General features: G+C 48.8%; 1 protein-coding gene across 4 annotated transcripts in view; it reads left to right on the top strand.

Annotated features, from left to right (window-relative positions):
* Positions 1-23,698, top strand: part of BDH1 (3-hydroxybutyrate dehydrogenase 1) — a 37,483-nt gene extending 13,785 nt beyond the window's left edge. For all 4 annotated transcript variants that reach the window (XM_055568619.1, XM_055568620.1, XM_055568621.1 and 1 more), the window contains 3 exons: positions 12,528-12,669; positions 19,857-20,009; positions 21,361-23,698. In XM_055568619.1, the coding sequence (XP_055424594.1) occupies positions 12,528-12,669; positions 19,857-20,009; positions 21,361-21,833 (768 nt within the window). In that variant the 3' untranslated portion in view covers positions 21,834-23,698. The remainder of the gene's footprint in view (positions 1-12,527; positions 12,670-19,856; positions 20,010-21,360) is intronic.
* Positions 23,699-23,975: the final 277 nt, after the last annotated feature.

Here is a 23,975-nt window from a genome sequence, read left to right as displayed (position 1 = left end):
AATTTACCATCTTAACCATTTTTAAATGTATAGTTCAGTGGTAATAAATATATTCACATTATCGTGCAATCATCACCTCCATCATCCTCATAACACTTTTCATCTTGTGAAACTGAAAGTCTATACCTAATATAAACATTAACTGTCATTTTTCCCTCCCCTCCAGGCCCTGGTAATCACTATTACGGTTTCAGTCTTTATCAATTTGACTACTCTAAGTACCTCATATAAGTGGACTCATGCAATATTTGCCTTTTTGTGACTGGCTTATGTCACTTGGCATAATGTCCTCAAAGTTCATCCATGCTGTAGCATATTACAAAATTTCCTTTTTAAGGCTGGGTAATATTCCATTGTATGTATATATATTTTGCTTATCTGTCCATCTGTTGATGGACACTTGGGTTTCTTCCAACATTTTGGCTATTGTAAATAATGCTGCTATGAACATGGGTGTACAGATATCTCAAGATCCTGCTTTCAATTCTTTGGGGGTATATACCCACAAGTAGAATTACTAGATCATATGAAAAGCAAAATGGCTGTCTGAGGAGGCCTTACAAATAGCTGTGAAAAGAAGAGAAGTGAAAAGCAAAAGAGAAAAGGAAAGATATAAGCATCTGAATGCAGAGTTCCAAAGAATAGCAAGGAGAGATCAGAAAGCCTTCCTCAGCGATCAATGCAAAGAAATAGAGGAAAACAACAGAATGGGAAATGACTAGAGATCTCTTCAAGAAAATTAGAGATACCAAGGGAACATTTCAGGCAAAGATGGGCACAATAAAGGACAGAAATGGTATGGACCTAACAGAAGCAGAAGATATTAAGAAGAGGTGGCAAGAATACACAGAAGAACTGTAAAAAAAGATCTTCACGACCCAGATAATCATGATGGTGTGATCACTCACCTAGAGCCAGACATCCTGGAATGTGAAGTCAAGTGGGCCTTGGAAAGCATCACTACGAACAAAGCTAGTGGAGGTGATGGAATTCCAGTTGAGCTGTTTCAAATCCTGAAAGATGATGCTGTGAAAGTGCTGCACTCAATATGCCAGCAAATTTGGAAAACTCAGCAGTGGCCACAGGACTGGAAAAGGTCAGTTTGCGTTCCAATCCCAAAGAAAGGCAATGCCTAAGAATGCTCAAACTACCACACAATTGCACTCATATCACACGCTAGGAAAGTAATGCTCAAAATTCTCCAAGCCAGGCTTCAGCAATACGTGAACCATGAAATTCCAGATGTTCAAGCTGGTTTTAGACAAGGCAGAGGAACCAGAGATCAAATTGCCAACATCCGCTGCATCATGGAAAAAGCAAGAGAATTCGACAAACATCTATTTCTGCTTTATTGACTACGCCAAAGCCTTTGACTGTGTGGATCACAATAAACTGTGGAAAATTCTGAAAGAGATGGGTATACCAGACCACCTGACCTGCCTCTTGAGAAACCTATATGCAGATCAGGAAGCAAGAGTTAGAACTGGACATGGAACAACAGACTGGTTCCAAATAGGAAAAGGAGTACATCAAGACTGTATATTGTCACCCTGCTTATTTAACTTCTATGCAGAGTACATCATGAGAAACGCTGGGCTGGAAGAAGCAGAAGCTGGAATCATGATTGCCGGGAGAAATATCAGTAATCTAAGATACACAGATGACACCACCCTTATGGCAGAAAGTGAAGAGGAACTAAAAAGCCTCTTGATGAAAGTGAAAGTGGAGAGTGAAAAAGTTGGCTTAAAGCTCAACATTCAGAAAACGAAGATCATGGCATCTGGTCCCATCACTTCATGGGAAATAGATGGGAAACAGTGGAAACAGTGGCTGACTTTATTTTTTTGGGCTCCAAAATCACTACAGATGGTGATTGCAGCCATGAAATTAAAAGACTCTTGCTCCTTGGAAGGAAAGTTATGAGCAACCTAGATAGCATATTAAAAAGCCAGAGACATTACTTTGCCAACAAAGGTCCGTCTAGTCAAGGCTATGGTTTTTCCAGTGGTCATGTATGGATGTGAGAGTTGGACTGTGAAGAAAGCTGAGCGCCGAAGAATTGATTCTTTTGAACTGTGGTGTTGGAGAAGACTCTTGAGAGTCCCTTGGACTGCAAGGAGATCCAACCAGTCCATCCTAAAGGAGATCAGTCCTGGGTGTTCATTGGAAGGACTGATGCTGAAGCTGAAACTCCAATACTCTGACCACCTCATGCAAAGAGTTGACTCATTGGAAAAGACCCTGATGCTGGGAGGGATTGAGGGCAGGAGGAAGGGGACGACAGAGGATGAGATGGCTGGATGGCATCACCAACTCAATGGACATGAGTTTGGGTGAACTCTGGGAATTGGTGATGGACAGGGAGGCCTGGCGTGCTGCTATTCATGGGGTCACAAAGAGTCAGACACAACTGAGCGACTGAACTGAACTGAACTGAACTGAAAGGGTGTGAGGTGATACCTCATCATAGTTTTGGTTTGCGTTTCCCACACAAATTTTGATGTTGAGCATCTTTTGATGTGCTTATTGGCCATTCATGTATCTTCCTTGGAGAAATGTCTATTGAAGTCCTTTTTTAATGGAATATTTTTGTTGTTGTTGTCGTAGGAGTTCTCTATATATTCTGGATATTAAGTCCTTACCAGATATGTGATTTGTAAATATTTTCTCCCACTCTATAGGTTGCCTTTTTATTCTGTGGATACTGTCTTTTGATATACAAAATTTAAAAATTTTTATGAAGTCCAATTTACCTATTTTAAATTTTGTTACCTGCACATTTGGTGTCATATACAAGAAATCATTGCCAGATTCAGTGTCATGAAGTTTTGCTCTATGTTTTCTTCTAAGAGTTTTATTGTTTTGGGTCTTACATACGTGTAGGGTTTTGGTCCATTTTGAATTAATTTTTGTGTATGGTATTAGGTAAGGGTCCAATTTCATTCTTTTACATGTGGATATCTGGTTTTCCCAGCACCATTTGTTGAAAAGACTGTCCTTTCCCCTTTGAGTGGTCAAGGCACCCTTGTCAAAAATCATTTGACCATATGTATTACGGTTTATTTATGGGCTCTCTATTTTATTCCACTGATCCATATGTCTGTCTTTATGCCAATACTAGGCTATTTCGTAGCTTTGTAGTAAGTTTCAAAATCAGTGAGTCTGAGTCCTCCAGTTTTGTTCACTTTTTTTGAGATTGTTTTGGCTATTTGGAATCCCTTGGGATTGCCTATGAATTTTAGGATGGGTTTTTCTATTTCTGTAAAAAACAAAATCACTAAGATTTTGACAGGTATTCGATTAGATCTTAAATTGCTTTGAGTAGTAGATGTTTTAACAATATTAAGTCATCTGATTCATGAACCTAGGATGTGTTTCCATTTATTTCTATTATCTTTCATTTCATTCATAAATGTTTTGTAGTTTTCATAGTGCAAGTCTCTCACCTTCTTGGTTAATTTAATTCCTAAGTATTTTATTCTTTTTTGATGCTATTGTCATGGAGTTGTTTTTGTGATTTCCTTTTTAGGCCGTCATTGTTTATGTATAGAAATGCGCCTGATTTTTGTGTGTTGACTTTTGTCCTGCTACTTTGTTGAATTCATTTTTGAGTTCCAACAGGCTTATATTTTTGTGGAATCTTTAGGGTTTTCTACATGTAAGATCATATCATCTGCAAGCAGATAGTTTTATTTCTTCCTTTCCAGTTTGGATATCTTTATTTTTCTTGCATAATTGCTACAACTTCCAGTAAGGTAGAATAATATTCAGTAATATTGAATAGAAGTGGTTAGATTGCCCAAAATCAACTGCAGTTTACCATCCATTCATTCTCCTGGAAGTTGCAAGCCTTAACAGATTCTAGATTCTAACAGACAAGTTACATCAGACAGAGTCTGCAAGTGCACTGTCTAGGTGAAGAGGCAGATTCCTGGTGCTTCCTAATCTGCCATCTTCCCAGAATCTTACATCAAGCTGTATATTTAATATCAGTTCTGCCCAGAACCTGGGCCAGTGTTTGTGGTTGGTTTCAATTGCTTTGCCAACAACTGGCTCATCTGTTGCTTAAAAACAGCTGATATCTTTTCCATTCTCTTCAGTGTCCCTTATTCTTCATAGCTTCATTCATTCATTCATTTGTCAAATGCTAATGATGTGCCTGACACTTTGTTAGATGCTGAAGAAGAGTGAGACCTGATCCCTGTCCCCAAGGAGCATTGTCCAGTGATGGGACCATCATGCACAGACACAGCTGGAAGAATTAGAGTGGAGAGTGTTCTCAGTGCTGTGCAAAGAATGCTTAATGAGAATACATAGAAGGAAGGGGGCTTCCCACGTGGCACTAGCGGTTAAGAACCTGCCTGCCCATGTAGGAGACGGAGGAGACGCAAGGCAAGGATTAAGTCTGGCATGACAGAAGGGGTGACATTTGTTCTGGGCCATGGAGAATGAATAATTCTGTCATAAATGGAGACTTGAGAGGAAAACCAGTCAGACAGAAGGAATAACCTAACCATATGCTTGGAAGCATGAGGCTCCACTGGGACTCATAAAGTAGAATTTAGGGGGCATGAAAGGAAGCACTGGGACATGAAGTTGCAAAAGTAATTAGGAGACAGTCATGCAACCATTACCACCATCCATTTTTAGAACATTTCCAGCTTTCAAAAATTTCCCTCTTTGATTATGTACATACCTATCCACTCCTCCCTCTAGTCTTAGGTAGCCACTTATTTCTGTCTCTTTAAATTTGCCCTTTTGGACTATTCAAATAAATAGAATCATACTATAAATAGTCTTTTGTGCCAAGTTTATTTTACTTAGCATACTGTGTTTGAGATTCATCCAATTGTAGACTATATCAGTAGTTCATCCCTTTTTACTACTGATTAGTATTTTAATATATGAATATGCTACATTAAGGGCTTATGCTACATTAGCTCACTCTGGTATTCTTGCCTGGAAAACCCAATGGACAGAGAAGCCTGGCAGGCTATAGTCCAAAGGGTCGCAAAGAGTCAGGCACAATTAAACGTGCAGGCACGGCATATGCTAAATTTAAAATTTTACTAATTGATAAATATTTGGATAAAAGTGTTTGGACTTTTGGCCTTTATGAATAATGTTGCTGTGAATATTCACATACATGTCTCCATGTAGATGTATTTTTACCTGGTTCCTTTTAGTGGAATTTGGACACCATCATCTGGGTATTAGATGTGATCGTTGCTAATGGGGCATTGCTTCTCCTTGATCACCTCAGTGGCCAAAGCTGGAATGTGTATATAATCATACACACATTTATATGTTCATATACTGTATCTGTCTCCTACATACATTTCCTATAAATATTACACACACACACACACACAATCCATAAGGTTGTCCTGACTTATTCCAATTCATCACAGTAGCATTCTTCCTGCTTCCCTCATTCCATATTTCTTTCTTCTTTTCCTGTAGTTAGAATGCTGACTCCCAACTATGTGGATATATATTAATCAATTTAATTAATCCTACAATACATACACAAATGCTTCAGAATTGCTACATTCATACACTACAAACAGCAAAGCTACTAAGTTGTTGTGTCCGTTTGTATCCTGTGAGAAGCAGGTGCCAAAACAGGATTAGATGTATTAAGAAATTGATTTAGGAAATGCCTGTAATGGCTAAAGAGAATGGAGGAGGAAGAGTCAGGGAAGTCCTTTAGACTGCAATGCAGGTCTTTGAAAAGAAATTGGAAGGAAGAGGATTAGGTAGGCAGAGCTCAGACTGCAGAACAGTCTGAGAGTCTCAGCTGGGATGATGGAGAGTCCCAAGGCAAAGGTTATTTGTTAGAGGAGACCTGTCTCGGGCAGGAATGGCCCAGTAGCATCCTGTCATGCTTGGTCATTGGCTGAGAGCAGCCTAGGCACACATGGCCATGGCCATGGCATTCCTGCCAAAGTAGATCTGAAGGTGCAGCAGCATGGGACCTTCTCTTAGCTGCTCCCACAGCAGGTTATCCTGAAGGGAAGTCTGCTCTGGTCCCCACAGTGTAGCCTAAGATTTCTGTAAGTGTTTTTTAATCTGTTGATCAAAGGTATACAAAGTACTGTGTTTAAAAGTTACTTGGATTAATTAATATTATTATTAAATTGGAGTAGGAAATGGCAATCCACTCCAGTATTCTTTCCTGGAAAATCCCACAAAGGAGCCTGCCAGACTGCAGTTCATAGGATCACAAAGAGTCAGACACGACTGAGAGACTGAGCATATATACATACATTATTATATTATTTATTTGAAAAAATAGTTTGATTCATTTATTTGTATTTTGTTCCTCCCTATTCTTCTTGATTTATTTAGTTTTAGAAGATGCAAACATTAACAAGGATCTAAAGCTAAAATTATTTAAAAAGGTAAACTCAAAGTAATGTTACTCCACCACCTCCTATTTTTTTCTACTCTATTCTTTCATTTCCACCTTCATAAACATTTGCGTACTGTATGCTCTCATTTTTACCTAAAAAACTTACTGATATATCTTGGAAACCACCCCCATGTGAGTTCACAGAGATCTTTTTCACTTTTTTTAAATAGCATCTCAGTGTTCCATGTGTGGGTGGACCACAGTGGACTCCAACAGGTTCCTATATATTTACTAACATATAGGTTTTTTCCAATATTTTGCAATTATCAATAATGCGACAATGAAGAACTTTGTGAATAGGTATTTTTTTCACGTATTGTTGGAAGTTTATCTTTAGGGTAAATTCCTAGGAGTGAGGTGACTCTTCAGTCAAGGGTTAATGAAATACGTCATCATTTTAAAAGATATCCCCCAATTTCCTATCATAGGGGTTGTGTAATTTTACATTCCCACCAGTAATGTATGAAAATACCTGTTTCTACATACTTTCACTGATAAGAGTATGCTTTAAACTTTTGATTTTTGCCAGTCTGATAAATGAGAACTGTATCTCAGTATAGTTGTAATTTGTATTTCTTTTACTGTGAGTCGGAGAAGGCAATGGCACCCCACTCCAGTACTCTTGCCTGGAAAATCCCATGGATGGAGGAGCCTGGTAGGCTGCAGTCCATGGGGTCGCTAAGAGTTGGACACGACTGAGCGACTTCATGTTCACTTTTCACTTTCATGCACTGGAGAAGGAAATGGCAACCCACTCTAGTGTTCTTGCCTGGAGAATCCCAGGGACGGGGGAGCCTGGTGGGCTGCCGTCTATGGGGTCGCACAGAGTCGGACACGACTGAAGCAACTTAGCAGCAGCAGCAGTTACTATGAGTGCTTCTCTTGCTGGTCTTTGAAGTCATGACCCAGAAGCTGCATTTATGGCACCTGTGCTCTCTCTCTATTGGCCAGAGCTTAGTCACATGGCCTGCCTGCCTGCTAGGGAGGCTGGTAAATGTAGTCGTTATTCCGAAACAATATGTACCCTGCTTGAAGTCGGGTTTTACTGCTATAGAAGAAGGGAAGAATGGGTATTAAGAACAACTCATTGTCTCTGTTCAGTGGGTGAAACATTTTTCTTCATTTTGAAGGCAGTAGGAACCCTGGGAAGGAATTTTTTTCACTAGGTTTAATATCTATAAAACAATATCCATGCAATGTAAAAAATTTCAATAACGTAGCAAGCGCAGGTAATAATTTGCATTGTCATGGTTTGAACATATTTCCAGATCAGAGAAGAGTTTGTCCTTTCAACGTTTATTTCTTTTGAATTTTGAAAGTAGTACATATTCATAATAGACTCAAACAATATAGAAGTGTGTGATATGAAAAAGTAAAGCCTTTGCTTTCAGCTGTCTTGCCCCGCCCGTGTGCGCCTGGGCGTGCAAGCTCAGTCACGTCCGACTCTCTGCAACCCCATGGCAACTGCAGTCCATCTGTGCCCTTTATTTCTCGCTTTTGTCATTACAAACAAAGCCACAGTGAATAGTCTCGTACCTGGCTTTGCAGGCTTTCATTAGTGATTGTTAGAAAAAATTTCTAGATGTGAAAGTGCTAGGTGGAAAGATTTTAGAATTTATTCAAATCTGCCAGATTGCTCCCCATAAAAGCTATACTAGGGCTACTCCCTCTAATGGTGAAGGCAGGGCTCAGAATGCCTCTGATCGGGCTTTTATCAGGGAATGCCAGCAGCCTCTCTCTTGACACATCCATTGGTTACTTCTCAGGCCATTATCAGCAGCTTTGACTAAACAAACCACTCTTGCTTACAACGCTTTGTTTCTTGGTTTCATGGACACCCTGCTCTCTAGGTTTTTCTTCATCCCCTTTGCTGGCTTCTCCTTTGGCTCATTTTGTAATATTACAGTGCCCCAGTCTTGCTCCTCTTGTCTCCATGCTTCTAATATATGTGACAGATGCTCACGGATAACACGTGCCAAGTGTCCTCACCTTCTGCCTTGAGGTGTGCTAGGCTGCCTAACAGTAAAATGCTGAGAAACCATGAAACCTTTCTGCTGGGATTAGCCCCTGACCTGCCTCAGTGTTGTAATAAATTGATACAAAAGAGGTTGGAAGTTTAGAGATGGTAGTTAGAGTATATTTTCCCTCTAGTCTCAAGTAAAATGAGGTGGGCTTCAGGGAGCTTACTTGGAGAGCTTACCTTTTGTGCCTTGGTGATTAGAGGTCACAAAATGATGTGTTAATGTTTACCAAAACAAGTCTAAAAGCCTCCAGATGAGGCCAGAGTGGCTCATCTGGAAGCAGAGCGAACATAGCCCCAATGAGAGAGGGTTGTCCTTCCACCCAACCAGGACACTGCTGCCTGGATGTGGACAGTGGGAGAGTTGCCTGGAGACACCTTAAGGGTATGAGATGCAGTGAGACTCCTGAGAGGCTGTGTGTGATCCCAGACAAAGCGGCGTCCCACTGAAGCCCGGGCTGAGGCAGGAGACACCTCTGTAGAGGAGGGAGTGGTCCTGTGGAGGGATCTGTGTGGAAGTCTCAAAAGTGTCCCAAGAAGGGAGGGCCATCTCTGGTGCGTCTGCTGTCCCAGGGCACCAGGAGCAGACGACGATGGCACCCCCACCCCCCAGAAGACTATGGTCTCGCCCTTTCATTGGCCAGTCCCCGCATCCAAGTCTGAAAGGGTCAGAGATTAAGGAACAGGAGACAAGGACGAGCTCGAAAATAGTGAGACGCACAGCTTCCAGCCCTGCTAGTTGGCACCCCACTCCCACACCCTACCCTGCCAGGCCCAGGTCAAGGCAGGCTCTAAGCTGGATATAAGTTTGAGGGTTTGGGCATTCAAGCCAGGCTGTACTGGAGTTAGTGGATCAGTAGACTGAACCAGACTCTGCCAAAACAAAAAAGTTCTCTGTTAATCTGGGAATGAATGCAAAAGTTACCAGACAAGTCTGGTAAAAAGTTACAAGTCTGCCTGAATGTTCATCCAGGGGTGGAAAAATAGCTTACAGATGTAGTTTAAAGGGATTACATAAGAAATGGGTTTATCAAGAAACTGGTTACAAGGGCACCAACGCTGAAGGACCAAATGCTTGTCCCTAAGCAGCAAGACAGATGTGGACACACACAGAAACCCTGGAGCGAGAAGGTGGAATGATCGGACAGTGCAGCCTGAGCCCTGGGACAGGAGGATCCAGAAGGGGACAGACTGCCAAGGGCTGCGGGCTGTGGGCTGAGGGGGTTGGGAAAAGGCTCCTTTGAACAGCTGAAGGCCAACCGACAGTCAGGGAAGCCAGACGTGGAGGCTGCTCAGGGGCTGATGAGGATGTGGGATGGCGGGGCGGGGGGGCGGAGAGGGGGCGGCTTCTCTCCTGGGGGCCTGAATGCTGAGCTGGAAGCTGTGGTTTTCTCTGTGAGAAGGCTCTTAGCTGTCAAGCAGCCAAACTATGTTCCTGTGGGCACCCTAACCTGGATTGGGGGCCACCCTAACCCTGAGTGGGGTGGGGTTCTCCCCTGGGGGCTGCAGGGGCGTCGGCTTGATGCTAGCAAGAGGCACAGGAGAGGTCTGGAGTGGGGTTCTGAAGTTGTTTGTTGCATGATGGTGGCAGGGTTAACAGAGGTCAGAGGAGGAACAGCACTCAGCGCCTGGTCATCTCAGCTGGAATCGTTCTATTGGAGCAGACATCAGCGGCCCTCGGAGACTTGGGCCGTGCAGACTCTATCCTCAGGGGCTTTTGAGGATCCCTGATACAAAGACTGAATTAAAACAAGATAGGTGTTTTCCTGATACCTGTCTGCTGTCTGTGGGAAAGAGAGGTGTCTGTGGGCAGCCCCTCCAGCCTCTGGACTTGAAGACAGCGTCTGGGCAGTTCTTCTCTGGTGGACCCCTGGGGGACGGCAGTAGGCGCTCACCCCTTTCTGCTCCCCGGAGCTGGAGCACCATGCCGATTAGGAAGACCTGCACATCCAGGGGTTCACAGGGCCAAGTCTTGGGCAAACCAGGCCTCACCCTCGCTGCTCTGTGCAGTGGTGACTCTGATGTATCTGGTGTTCCTGGTGCCAGGCAGGGCAGAGGCTCAGGGAGCCATGCTGCTGAGTCTTCCAGGGCCTCTGGGGAGGCTCCCTAGAGAAGTTGACAGTTTAGGGGTGGAAGAGATATTAGAGGAGGGTCAGCCTGATGTCCTGCCTGATGCCTGAGTTTTCTCTGTACCGTGTTCTCCCATCCCATCCAGATAGACCCCACATCCATCCTCATTGTCTGAACACCTCCAGGGTAGCCCATGCCATCTCCAGACTGTGAGAGTCACTCCTCGTCTTGAGCTGAATTTGACTTCCCTGCCCTGATTCTGTTTTCCGGGCTGCACAGGACAAGTGGGCCCCCATGCCATCCTGTTCTCCCAAGTCCTCTCCAGAGAGATTATCCTCTCCAGTCCTCTCCAGCACTGGTGGACCAACGTGATAGAGAGCCTCCCCATTCTCTCCTCGGTCCCTCTGACATTCATGATGTGGGTTCTTCAGGCCTGGGGTTAGGGGCCTCCTGTTTCAAACCACTGATGGCACTCAGCCCATCTTGTAGAGAACTTTGCTCCACAGCCGTCCTCACGCTCCCTGCTCTGGCCTTGCCAGGGATGTTTGTTCAGTACCAGATGGAGCCCAGGCCAGCCCTCGGCTGAGTGACTTTTCTCAGTGGTCCATGGAACAGGGAGGCATCTCTCCGTCCCTTCGTCTTCTGGCGGCTACTCCTGTCCTCTCCTAAGATGCATCACTGTTCCATGGGCCACTGAGAAAGGCCCACGGATGGGAGGACTAAGGAGATAGTGCATTTCAGACAGCACAGTGTGAAGCACAGTAAACAATAGATGATGTCTGCTTTATTCAGATCCTGCATCTGCTCACCGCTGCCCCCAAGCAGGCCCTTGCCTGACTCTCCAGCCTCACATCCCACCACTTCCTCTACCTCTGCTGTGCCTTCCGTGGCTTGTGGTAGGACCGGAGTCATCCTCTTCAGGAAGTGCTTGGTCCCCGGGCTCCGCTCTGGTTCATGTCCTCGGCTGGCACTGCTTTTTTAGGCCCTTCCCTGCCCGCCCCACTTTCTGTGCAGCCTCCTGCCTCCCACAAGCTTTCACGCAGCATAGTTGCCCAGTCTTGTCTGCTCACACATCTGCCTCCTTCCTTAAAACGTGACTCTTTGAGAACAGAGGCTATTATTTATTTTCACGTCTGTGTTATTAGCACAGTGCTTGAACATGATAGAGGCCCAAGACATGAGCGCTGAGTGAGTGACACTTTTCTCTTGTTTAATAATACTTGAATTTGCATAGTGCTTTGTCATTAGGAAGGTTTTTTTTTTTTAAAAGCGAGTTCCTCATGCCATTAACCCGAGAAGGTCAGTGCAGGTGACGATGCCCTTGGAAATAGCGGTGTCTGGAAAAAATGGGCCCCTCTTAAGGGATGCACCTGAGTGCACAGAGCCTGGTTCGTGACCCAGCTGCAGTTGCAGTCTGGCTCTGGTCAAGCTGGTGTGACTGGCTCTTGGCTTAGAACAGAAGTGACTGGCTGGCAACCTGCTGGTCACATGCAGCTGTGAGTGTGCTTTGGCATGCAGTGGCTTTTTTTTTTTTAAGGGTAATTTTTCTAACACTTGGAACATTAGGAGATCCTAGTTACTAGCTTAAACATCTAAGCGTCTGGCAGCCCTGGGATTGCATACCCACATGGACAACAGCTGGCGGGGTGAGAGGGTGTATGCTCCGTTCCTGAGCCCCACCCTCCCCACTGTCTGATCCCCACATGCCTGGCCCTGGTCCGTACTGGGTTTGTGACCTCTGCTGGGAGACAGCATCCTGCCGGGGGGCTTTGGGGGCTTGTGTCTGAGGCACTTAGTTTGGTATTTGATGTGCCACTGTGCTCAGGGGTTGACTAGAACCATTTACTGGTGGAGCAGGTCCAGGTGGGTCCCCAAAGACCATCCCCTGCGGCTGTTAATAAGCTGTGCACAAGCCCCAGGCTTTGGTTGGGACCGGGGGCAGTTCCCTGCCTTGGCCCTGGTCCTCATCCCGCAGGCTGGGTGGGAAGGAGGCAGGTGCGGCAGCTCCTCTCTTCTCCCCAGGACAAAGGGAGTGATGGGGTCAAAGAGCTGGACAGCATGAAGAGTGATCGCTTAAGAACTGTCCAGCTCAACGTCTGCAAAAGCGAAGAGGTGGATAAAGCGGCGGAGGTCATCCGCTCAAGCCTGGAGGACCCTGAGAAAGGTAAGGGCGCCTTGGGGCAGTGGGGGTGGCTGTTCTGAGGGGACCCTCCCCAAACACCCTCTTCCATATGCTAACATCCTGCCAAAAGACAACTTTGTCTCTTGTTTGGGCTCTTCATCCTGCTGCAGAGTGGAGGAAATAGGTTAAATTTCACACTGCACTGAGGCTATACAGACCAACCCAGCCAATCCTCATTGAGTGCAAGCTCTGGGAGCTGGGCTGATGCTGGGGACACAAAGATGGCCAAGACATAGCCCCTGACCCCAGGGACCTCACAGTTCACTGGGGAGTTGATCCATATCCCCTCTCGGAGTGCAACATGGGACAGAGGGACATAGCCTGGTCTTGGGGTGGGCTGGGGGAGGGTCAGCCAGGGCAGATTGGCAGAGCACAGGACGGGCATTCCAAGTGGGAGGGAGAGCGTGAACAGTGATGGGGAGCATACAGGCTGTGCTGAAGGGCAGCCAATCAGGGTCAGGCTGGCAGTTGTGTTGGCAGCACATGAGATCAGGCAGGGAGGTCGTGCAGGGCTTGGGGCCCAGGTGAAGGAGCGTGGCTGCTCTCTTGAGGGCGAGGGGAGCCGCTGAAGGGGCTTTGCTGTGAGGAATGACCTGCTCAGACTTGTAGTCTGGGGATGGTGGTGGCAGTGTGGAGGGGAGAGCATGAGTGTGAGCCTCCTGAATTAGTACACTAGGTGTTGGAAAAGAGGAGGCACCAGATTCAAGGAGTATTGCGGAGACAGAGCCGGCTGGACTTTGTGTGTCGAGGTGAGGTAGAGGCGAGAGGTCTGTACCCCGGACAGCTGCTGCCCCGCACTGGAGGAGCAGCCAAGGGATGGTAGATGCTGACATGCCTATGCACACACCTCCTTCCCCGAAGTCTGTGGGCTGCAAATCAGGTGTGCATGGTTGGAAGTGAGACTAGGAGTGGAGGAGATGCAAGGAGGAACTCCTGGGGAACAGAAGCAATTTGGGGCCACAGAAGAGAAAGACATCTCTCAGAGAGGTTTGGTACAGTGCCCCAGGAGCTAAGGGAACAGAAAGTTGGGGGCCCATCGCCAACAGGGTCACATGCTGCAGAAAATTCTGTATTGTAAGAACTCAACTGCCCTCCCGGTCCAGGCCACGGAGGACCTTGGTGGGAGAGGCTCTGTCGTATAGCAGAGGGGAGGGGACATGGCTCTTGCAGTGGGACGGTGCTGCATTCTGGTTCTGTCACTTCTTCCAGGACATTTACCTTCGAGCTTCTTGTCAGCCCAGGCGAAAAGGGGGTGCCTTATTCAGCCCTCTGCCACCCTGCAGAGTAGGGTGGGGCAGCTCTCCGAGCCCTTACTTCAGTGGGTGGTAGGGAGCAGGCAAGTGGGGGGTGACCCGGGCCAGTGCTGGCCGCACGCTGAGCATTTATCAGTCAGGCGGAGCTGCTGTCATGCCCCAGCAGGGACCCCAGGGGCTCCCATGCTGGGAGGCTCTCAGAGAAGCTATCACCGATACATCACCTTGTCAGCCCAGGGCCACCCCCACCCCCACAGCAGGCCAGTCCCAGGCCCCTCTGCTCTCTGAGGAGAGGCCCGTGAGTTCCAGAACTCGCTGAACATCTGTTTAGTAATGAACAGGCAGAGCCAGGACTCCTACCCCATTAAGCAAAGGCAGGATGGGTCCCACTGGGATGATTACCAGCTTGGAAGGTACAGCCTGCCTGGCCTCCTCCCCGGTGGTAAATCCTCCTCCTGCCCGCCTTCTCTGGGTTGCCTTCATAAATGATTAGGCTGGAAAACAGCTGCAGTCAGCACCATAAACCGACTTCATCACAGCCTGTGGGTTTGTGGTGATAAAACGGCCATGGAAAGGAAGGGTCAGGGTAGAACTGAGCACAGAACAGGGCCACACTGGGGTCGGGGGCTGCTCAGGACCCTGGTCCTTGTCCTCAGCCACCAAGACGTAACAACTCTATCCCAATACTAGTCTGCCCAGTTAGCCTAACTGGGCAAGTTGGGGAGGACCCCGGGCTCCCCCTTGCCCTTGGATTGGGCTCAAATCCCAGCACCAACCCTGGTGCAGAAACTGTTCCCTGTTCTTTTTTCCACATGACGCATTCCTGCAAGGGCTGTTAAACCACTCACCATCACCTTAATTAACCAGTACTGCATTTTTTGGAAAAAAAGATTTCAAGATTTTTTAGATCTGAAAAACAAAATAAATCTGTCATATATGTGGCTGCCCAGGTCTCTCCCCTTTTCCCTTCCTTCTGCCCCCTCTCCCCTGACCGCCAACCCCTCATGGACGTTTTTTACTGGGCTGTTGTTGTTTATTATTAAGTCACTGAGCTGTGTCAGACTCTTTTGCGACCCCGCCTGGGCTACACCCCACAACTCTAGCCCACCAGGTTCCTCTGTCCGTGGGATTTCCCAAGCAAGAATGCTGGAGTGGGTTGCCATTTCTTTCTCCAGGGGATGTTTCTGACCCCTGGATCTTTCTGACAAGGGCTTAAACCCTCGTCTTCTGCATTGACAGGCAGATTCTTTACCACAGAGCCACCAGGGAAGAAGCGTTTTTCTGGGTTGCTGCTGCTAAGTCGCTTCAGTCGTGTCCGACTCTGTGCGACCCCATAGACGGCAGCCCACCAGGCTCCCCCGTCCCTGGGATTCTCCAGGCAAGAATACTGGAGTGGGTTGCCATTTCCTTCTCCAATGCATGAAAGTGAAAAGTGAATGTGAAGTTGCTCAGTCGTGTCCGACTGTTACACAGTGCAAATTCCCCCCTCCTCCTCAGGCAATACTGTCTTTGACCACCAGAGGGCGCCCTCCCTGAGCTTGCAGACCAGATGCCTTCCCTAAGTCTGTGGCCACTTTTGACTCACTCCACCGATCCACCTTGACTTCCCAGATGGTGCTAGTGGTCAAGAACCCGCCTGCCAATGTAGGAGACATAAAAGACATGGGTTCGATCCCTGGGTTGGGAAGATCCCCTGGAAAAGGAAATGGCAACGCACTCCAGTATTCTTGCCTAGAAAATCCCATGGACAGAGGAGCCTGGCAGGCTACAGTCCATGGGTCTCAAAGAGTCGGACACAACTGAAGTGACTTAGCACACACACGCACACCCATCCACCTCAGCAGGAACCTTCCAGGAGACAGTCCATTCTTCCTCCCCGCCACCCCCAATTCCCCCAGCGTGGAAGGCACATTTTGATGGAGAGTCATCACATTTTGATGACGAGTTTGACGCCCTTCACCCTGGCTCTGTGGAACAGTTGCTGCCAAAGCCAGGAGAGCCAGTGGTGGTGGTGAGATGAAGGGGATTGTCAGGTTAGAGCTGGTGAGCCTTCTGCCACCAGCCCCTTTGCTCCCCCACAGGGACCTGAGGGACCGGCCATCCAGAGCCTGTGACCAGCCCTTCCTCCACCACCATAGGGAGAGGCCAAGCAAGCGGACCAACCTGCAGGCTGTGGGCATGGCCTGATCTTGAAACCACCTCTTACCTTGCATTCAGTAAACATTTATTGAGTGCTTACTGTGTTTGGTAGTGTGCTGAGCACATGAAAGGGTGAGAGCTGGCAGAGGAAGTTTGTAGTTGGGCAAAATGGAAGTCAGTGGCTTCACGGCAAGACCTATGAGGATTGGTTATAACACTGGGGACATTATGCCATGGACAGGGAGGTCCCTACATCTGGGGCGTACTCATCTGGGAGTGAGAAGGCTGCAGTTGCTCTGGGCTTAGCCTCTTACTAGTGTTTTGAGCTTGGGTTTGTACCTTCAACCATGTGGGCCTCAGGGTGCCCATCTGTGAGGCTCACAGCTTGATCCAACCACAGCAGGAGCACTTTAGCAGAAGCTGCTCTCAGGCTGAGGGTCAGAATGGCTGAGTAGAGTTAGGACACCGTGGAGGCAGGAGGGGCCATGATATCAGAGGAGTGGCAGACTGTCCAGGCTCAGAGAGGGCAGAGTCCTTGGCGGGGAGTGGATGACAAGTGTGGGAAAGGAGGCTCGCACATCCCACTCCAGAGGGAAGCAGAGGAGCAGGAAGTGGCTGACTGAGAAGGAGAGCCTGGTGGAGCAGGTTGGATCAGGATGGGGGAAGATAGCGACTGACAGGGAGACCTGGGAGACCTTCTCCAAGAACAGGGACCCAAACTAATGCTGTGGACACTGGAAAGAAGGCAGTGACTCTAGTGACCCAGCAGAGGAAGCCAACAGCAGCACAGGATTAAGGGCGAGAGCTATGTCCTCATGCAGACCTGGGTCCTACGCCATCCTATCCACTGGTTAGCTGGGTGATATTGAACAAGCTGCTTAACCTCTCTGAGCCTCAGTTGCTTCATCTGGACATGGGACAACTCAGTATCTATCAACTGGTTTTAAGGATCAGGTGAATGAATGGATACAACATGCTTAGTTCAGGGCCCAGCAGCCATCCTTTTGCTCCTTTTTGGTAATATTAAAGCACTCATGACTCCTTAGATGCAGGGGAAATGACGGGGCTGGAGCAGTCAAAGATGACAGGGAAACTTAGCGAAAGGAAACTACTAGCAAAGCAGGCTTGAGCACTTGGTGGTTAGTTAGGGTGAGTTGGGGACCTGTGGGACCTTCGGATGAAAATGACCATCAGGAGGAGGCGGTGGGGCTGGGAGAGCCGTGACTCTCGAGGGGTGCGTGGGAAGTTACTCAGAGGGGTGATGGGGCGGTTACAGGAAAGCAGCTGTCACCCAGACCAGCAGGAAGGTTATGAGTCTATTCAGAATATTGACCAAGGACTCCAGGGCTCTCCTGGGTGCACAGACTTGTTACTTATCGCATCATCGGAGCTGAAATCCAGGAGCATTGTGCTTCCACAGGTCAAGGGCAGTTAACCTTTTTTCATATCAGAGTCAGATGTTATTAATTTTTAGGTGGATAAAAGGGTGGTATGTATTTTATGTCATGTATACTGTCCATAGGAATCAAACACAAAGCAGCTGGAAACTTTCATGAGCATAAAGAAGATGAGGCTGCCTAGCATCGTGTGTCACTGCATGGGAGCTGCTCTAGGACAGGATCCTGGAGGACAGGTGGAAGAAGGGGGCCAGGGGAGATGAAGGAGGTGTGTGCAAATCAGTAGTGCTCACACCGGGGGCAGGCTGAGGCCAGAGAAGATGGCAGGGAATGAGGGTGGGAGAGATATCCCTAGCAAGGGGATGCCCTGGACACCCTGGAGCAGTGTGGGGCTGGGACCCAGACTGGCAGGAAAATGGGGAACTGGAGAGTGTAGCTCGTGTTCTCAGAAGCCTGGCCATGGAGGGAAGGAGAGCAGACAGTGGTGTGAGGGAGTAGCACGATTAAGAGAAAGTTCTTTGGGATATGAAACATGGTGTTGATATTTACATTCATTCATTCACCTGACAAACACTTAGTGAGCATCTAACGTGTACACTGTTGAAGGGAGGGAAGCATGGACGGGAGAGGAGTGAAAGTTGCATAAAAAGAAGGGTGGATGGCTCATGATGTGGAATGCAGTGGAGGGTGAAGTGTCGGCCTTGACAATTGGTGAGAGGCCTCCTGCTCCTCCTGGGAAGAGGAGCGGGGCAGTGACTCCCAGGGGAAGGTCTGCAGGGGGTAGAGGGTGGAGGGGAGTGGCTGCGTCACTGTGAGGTCACTCATGAGAGCTGAGTGGGTGGCTTTGGCTTGGTTGCCATGGGGAGTGGAGGTGAGAGCGTCATGAGCACTTTGTTAACCGGCAATTTCCTTTCTCTAATAAATGCTCTTAATTCTCCGTAATTGAAGGAGAAAGCACAAGAGGTCAGTTGCCAAAGCTTTAATTTGGGTAACACGGAAGGAAAGCAGTTGGAGACCAATTACTCTGTCATTTACACAAACTCACTTCTGTGATTAACTGGAGTGAAGCAGGCCTAAATTCCCACAGAAAGGGACAGCCCCCAGGAGGCAGCTCTGCTCGAGGCTACATCTTGGGAAGGAGCACTTTCATGGCCACGGGAGACTAAACCCTGAGGGTTTCCACAAAGAAGGGGCAGGGCCCGGCTGTCCTGAGGTTCCAGCGTGTCCAGTCCTTGTACCTGAAAAAACAGAACTCAGAGGGGGCCCGGCTGCACAAGGCTGCCCCTCACTGTCTTGCCCCTCGCTGTCTGTCTTGCCCCTCACTGTCTCGCCCTTTGCTGTCTCGCCCCTCGCTGTCTTCACCCCTCGCTGTCTTGTCCCCTCGCTGTCTCATCCCCTCGTTGTCTGTCTGGTCCCCTCGCTGTCTGTCTTGTCCCCTTGCTGTCTGTCTTGTCCCCTTGTTGTCTCTTGGCCCTCATTGTCTCATCCCAGTTCAGCTCTGCCCCGGGCTCACTGGTCCCACTGAAGCCAGGCTTCCCTCTCAGGTCCTCTGTCTCCCTACCCATGAGAGTAATTATCAGACTAAGTAGACTCAGATGATCCTTCAAGTTGGTCTTGCAGGAAACAACCCAAGTACACTTGGAGAGTTTGCTCTGATCATGTACTAAGGCCAGTGGGATCACACAAGCCTGAGGGGTCTTTGCTCCCTGCAAAGACCAGGTGTGTTCAGTGTTCATATTGATGACTGATGGCATATTGGTAGCTGACCACATGACATCCAGCCCTTAGTGCGTGGTTCAGAGTGGAGAGCAGAGGATGGAGGAGTTGTTAGCACCTCAGAGTGGAGTCGGACTGGGGCCTGACCTGACTTCAAGGCTTGGCTGAGCCTCTGACTTGCTGTGTGACCTTGGATGCTATGTCCCCTCTCTGGTTCTCCAGAGAGGACTTGGCCTGGAGGACTCCTGAGGTTCCCCTGGTTTCTGGGAAGAGGGAGAAGATCAGCAAAGGCTCAGAGGCAGGAATGAACAAACAGGTGCAGGGTGCAGGATGAGACTGGAGGGTAGAAGTGAGTAAGGTGAGGGGGCGCTCCAGGCTGGGGGCGTCAGCAGGGCTGGGTCGTGATGGATCAGAGTGGCTGCAGGGAGAAGCGAGATGAGAACTGGAAACTGTAGACTGACGGGAGGTCACAGCTGGCACTTTAGACCTCGCCATCTCTGGTTATTCCTGGGTGACTCTAGAACATGTCTTGAAAGCCTTGGACAAGAAGCTGCCAAGGTGTGGGGAAAAGGAATGAAAGTGCCTAGGAGGATGGGCTGCAGGCTGTCGGGTGATGCCTGAGGCTGAGCCCTGTGGTGACCCAGTTCTGTCCCCTCCGGTGCAGGCTTGTGGGGCCTGGTTAACAATGCGGGCATCTCGACATTTGGAGACGTGGAGTTCACCAGCATGGAGACCTACAAGGAGGTGGCGGAAGTGAACCTCTGGGGCACCGTTCGGGTGACGAAAGCCTTCCTCCCCCTCATCAGGAGGGCAAAAGGTAAGGTCCTGTCCCCTAGACCTGCTCTGCCTTTCCATCTTCACTCAGAGTGGTAACAGGTCTCAGAGCACCCACTACCCCCCACCATCACTGGCTGAGCCCATAAGCCCAGGTGACACAGGGCCTGTGGATGTGGCCAGTGGGGGTGCCCTGGGCAGGGGGTGGAAAGGGACATGTGGTTTTCAGACAGTAGAGCAGGTAAGAGGTCAGCATTCTACACCAAAGGCTAAAAGATTATAGCAGTAATCCTAGTCTGAGAACTTAATCTAGACAAATAACCACCCGTGTGCACAGAGCTTTGTGTATACATCATGTACTGACGGAGGTGTGCTTAAGTAAATGTTTGTAGATCCAGCCTATGGGTTACTATACCATAGTTTAAAAATGAGACAGTTGTGGTAGTAGTTGAAAATAATAATAATCAAGATTAGAAATTGGCAAAACAGACAAAATGCCCAAACCATGTTAGGTAGCCACATGTAAGCAAGCCACCTAAGAAGTCCCGGGCTCACATTTTCTCCCTCCAGTAGCAAACAGTATGGCAGAAAAGGGAAGATCCATGCCCTCCGTCCCAGTGACCCAGCAGTGACAGGAGGGACCCAGAGAGCAGCTGTGCGGTTTTTTAAAAAAATGCCCACGTTTCAGCGACTTCCAAGTTGGGGGTTTCTGGAAGGTGTTTCCCCCATACTGCCCTGGTGGGGCCGTGCCTTGACTTACTAGGGGCATACCCAGGGCAAGGGGCTCTGTGGTCTGCCTGGCCTTCTGGGGAAGGCTGGATGGGCTCCTTCTCCACCTACTGCTCCAGGGCAGGCAGAGGCTGTGTCAACTCCTAGCGCCCCCAGGCTGGGCCTGTGGGAGAGCTCTCTAGGTCCCCTCTCCCCTAGCGCCTGAGGCTCCGCTCAGGTTATTGTCTGAGACCTGAAGGCACATTTGGAACCCTGCCTCTGCCTGCTTGGCAACAGAGCCAGGCCAGGTAATAACAGTTTGGAGTTACTGGCAATAGGAGAACGTGGCAGGCAAGACAGAGCGGTTGCCCTTTATGTTGTGCCCTCCTGTTCTGCAAGCCTACTTCTCTTTTCTCCTTCCCTATCCTTCTTGGGCCCACCTGGCTACACAGGAAATACCAAGGATGCTGATGCTGATGCTGATGCTGACCTGAGCTGGCCTCCACTATAAATGAGAAACCCGCCTGACCCTGGATGGTTCAGAAGGCTGAGCCCCAGCCACGCAGGCTGCAAAAGAGGTCTCAGGCCAAGAGGCCGGGTTGTAATCAGGCCTCCTGAAACACGCCAGGCCCAGGGCCCCTGCAGGCAGGGCCCCGTGACCAGGTGTTTGCTGTCTTCCTCCACAGGCCGCGTTGTTAACATCAGCAGCATGATGGGCCGCATGGCCAACGTGGCCCGCTCCCCGTACTGCATCACCAAGTTCGGGGTGGAGGCTTTCTCTGACTGCCTGCGCTACGAGATGCACCCGCTGGGAGTGAAGGTCAGCGTGGTGGAACCCGGCAACTTCATCGCCGCCACCAGCCTCTACGGCGGTACTGAGCGCATCCAGGCCATCGCCAACAAGATGTGGGAGGAGCTGCCTGAGGTGGTGCGCCAGGACTACGGCAGGAAGTACTTCGATGAGAAGGTCGCCAGGATGGAGAGCTACTGCACCAGCGGCTCCACGGACACCTCTCCTGTCATCAAGGCTGTGACGCACGCCCTGACTGCCGCCACTCCCTACACTCGCTACCATCCCATGGACTACTACTGGTGGCTGCGGATGCAGATCATGACCCACTTCCCCGGAGCCATCTCCGACAGGATCTATATTCACTGACAAGTTTCGCCCTGGCCTCTGCTGGGGAGCCCTGGGTGTGGAGGGAGGGCCGGGGAGAGGCTTGAGCCATCACCTCTTGATGTCTCACTGGTGGATTAGGCCCATCCCAGGAGGACCGACCACCAGTCTGAGCATTAACTAGAGCAGGTAGCCCAGCCCAATTTGCATACCCAGTGAATGGCTCAGGCCTTCTCAGTTGGGGTGCAGAGTGGTGGGCAGGGCCCCCAAACCTCAGGGCAAACATGGTGCATCTGTCTTTTTGGAGTTGATTTTATACAAAGATTTTAGGTAGATATCTCTATGTTAACAACAGATTTATTATAAAATAGAATACAAATCCTTTATATTTTAAAGCCAAACACCAATTGAAAAAATATATCTCATTTGCGCCTTAAACCAGCCTCATAAGTTAAAAGGATGGGTTTTCTTTTGTACATGGAGCATTTTTGGCCCAAAGAGGATATGTGAATTGCCTTTTATTGCTAAGTCAATTTTGCTTATATTGATATCTATAAAATACAAAGGTCCAAGGTGTGTGTTCCTGCCACTGCTGCAGAAATGTTTCACGGTTTATGTTCCGGGTGGCTCTTCACATTTTATGTTCCGGGGCGGCTCTTCACGTTTTATGTTCCAGGGCAGCTCTTCACGTTTTATGTTCCGGGGTGGCTCCTCACGTTTTATGTTCCGGGTGGCTCTGGGGCCAGTCACTGGAGGATCCGGGATGAGCTCTGCACCCTCCTTGCCTGACCTGTGCACACCACGTGCCCACCGTGCACCTCTCTGCATGTCCTTGGTGTTGCTGTGTGCAGCCTGCAGCCGGCGATTCAGAGCTGAGTGAAAGGGGTGGCAACATTCTGGAGATTTACATTTGAGATTTCTCCAACCTGTTTTAGGACAAACGTGTGGAGGTGCTCAATGGCTAAGAGGTAGTTTGTTTCTAGTTTGGATCCGCTTGGCTCTGCCCAGGGCGGGATGCATGTTGATGGGGCATCCTTGGCAGGAGCTGTGACAGATAGGATGGGCACTGTGGCATCTTCTCCCCTGGGTGGGTCCAGGTTCCCTGTCTGTCTCATGTGGTGCTTGCACACACACCTGTTCTATGGCACTCCAGCGTGGCCTTCAATGACAGCTCACCTTCCAGCTGTGGCCTTATTTTTAATTAAGCCAGGTCACTGACAAGTAGAGTTTGTGTTATCACTTCTTGAGTTTGGCTTTGAAGGCTAAACTCATAGTATCCCTGAAATTGTCCAGAACCTGCGTGTTTGGACCAGAACCAGGCACCACCCTTCTCTAGGTAGCTGCAGACCTTGAGACAGGGCCCTGAGTTCCAGCCCTGCAAATCAAACCAGCCCTTCTGCCTCGCCCTGAAAGGGCCAGGCCTGCCGCTAGAGGGCGCCCTGCCTCCTTCACAGCCGGAGTGGCCTCAGCTCCCGATTTGGGAGTTTCCACCGAAGCCTGAGGTCTCAAAGGGCTGGTACTTCCCACCTTGGAAGCACTCTAGGCACAAAGATACAAAGCCCCTTTAGAAACAGTGTTCCTGCTCTTCTAGTAGTTTCCTGGATTAAACATGGAATCTGGTTCCATAAGAAGGCAGAACCTGGGCAGCTGGAACCTGCCACAGGGCTCAGGCAAAGCCAAAGAAGAGGGGGTCTCACAGCCTTTGAATTCAGCTTACCTGTTAGGGATTCGTCCCCTCTGTGGTCAGTCAGGGATGCCCTGCCCAGCTCACTGTGTGCAGAGTGAGGCCCAGAGGGCCTGTGTGGGTGACAGGTGGGCAGGGAGGCTGAAACGCTCCAGAAACACTGGGAAGGACACTTGATGGCCATTGCCTTTCCACAACAAGAAGAGCTTTTTGAATCACAGAACTTGCTTTTCAGATTCTCATTTTTTATATCTTTGGAGATTTTGTGTCCATGCCTAATTTTATTTTTTTTCATGCCTAATTTTATTAAGGAAAAATGTATGCAGCAGCTGTTCATGTGCATGGATGCCTGGGAACTGGCAGGGAAGGGAGATGGTCACATTCTGTGGGTCAGGATCAGCAGTAAACCAGACACTGGAGAAGCCACGTCTGCGTCTGGGACCTCCAGGAGTAATTCAGAGCTGCTAGGCTGCCCTGCAGGCCACCCTGATTTTTAATTT

This window comes from Bubalus kerabau, chromosome 2 (assembly GCF_029407905.1).
Source record: "Bubalus kerabau isolate K-KA32 ecotype Philippines breed swamp buffalo chromosome 2, PCC_UOA_SB_1v2, whole genome shotgun sequence".
Taxonomy (NCBI): Eukaryota; Metazoa; Chordata; class Mammalia; order Artiodactyla; family Bovidae; genus Bubalus; species Bubalus kerabau.
The sequence above is the reverse complement of the archived record's forward strand: the minus strand, read 5'-3'. Positions and strand labels throughout refer to the sequence as shown.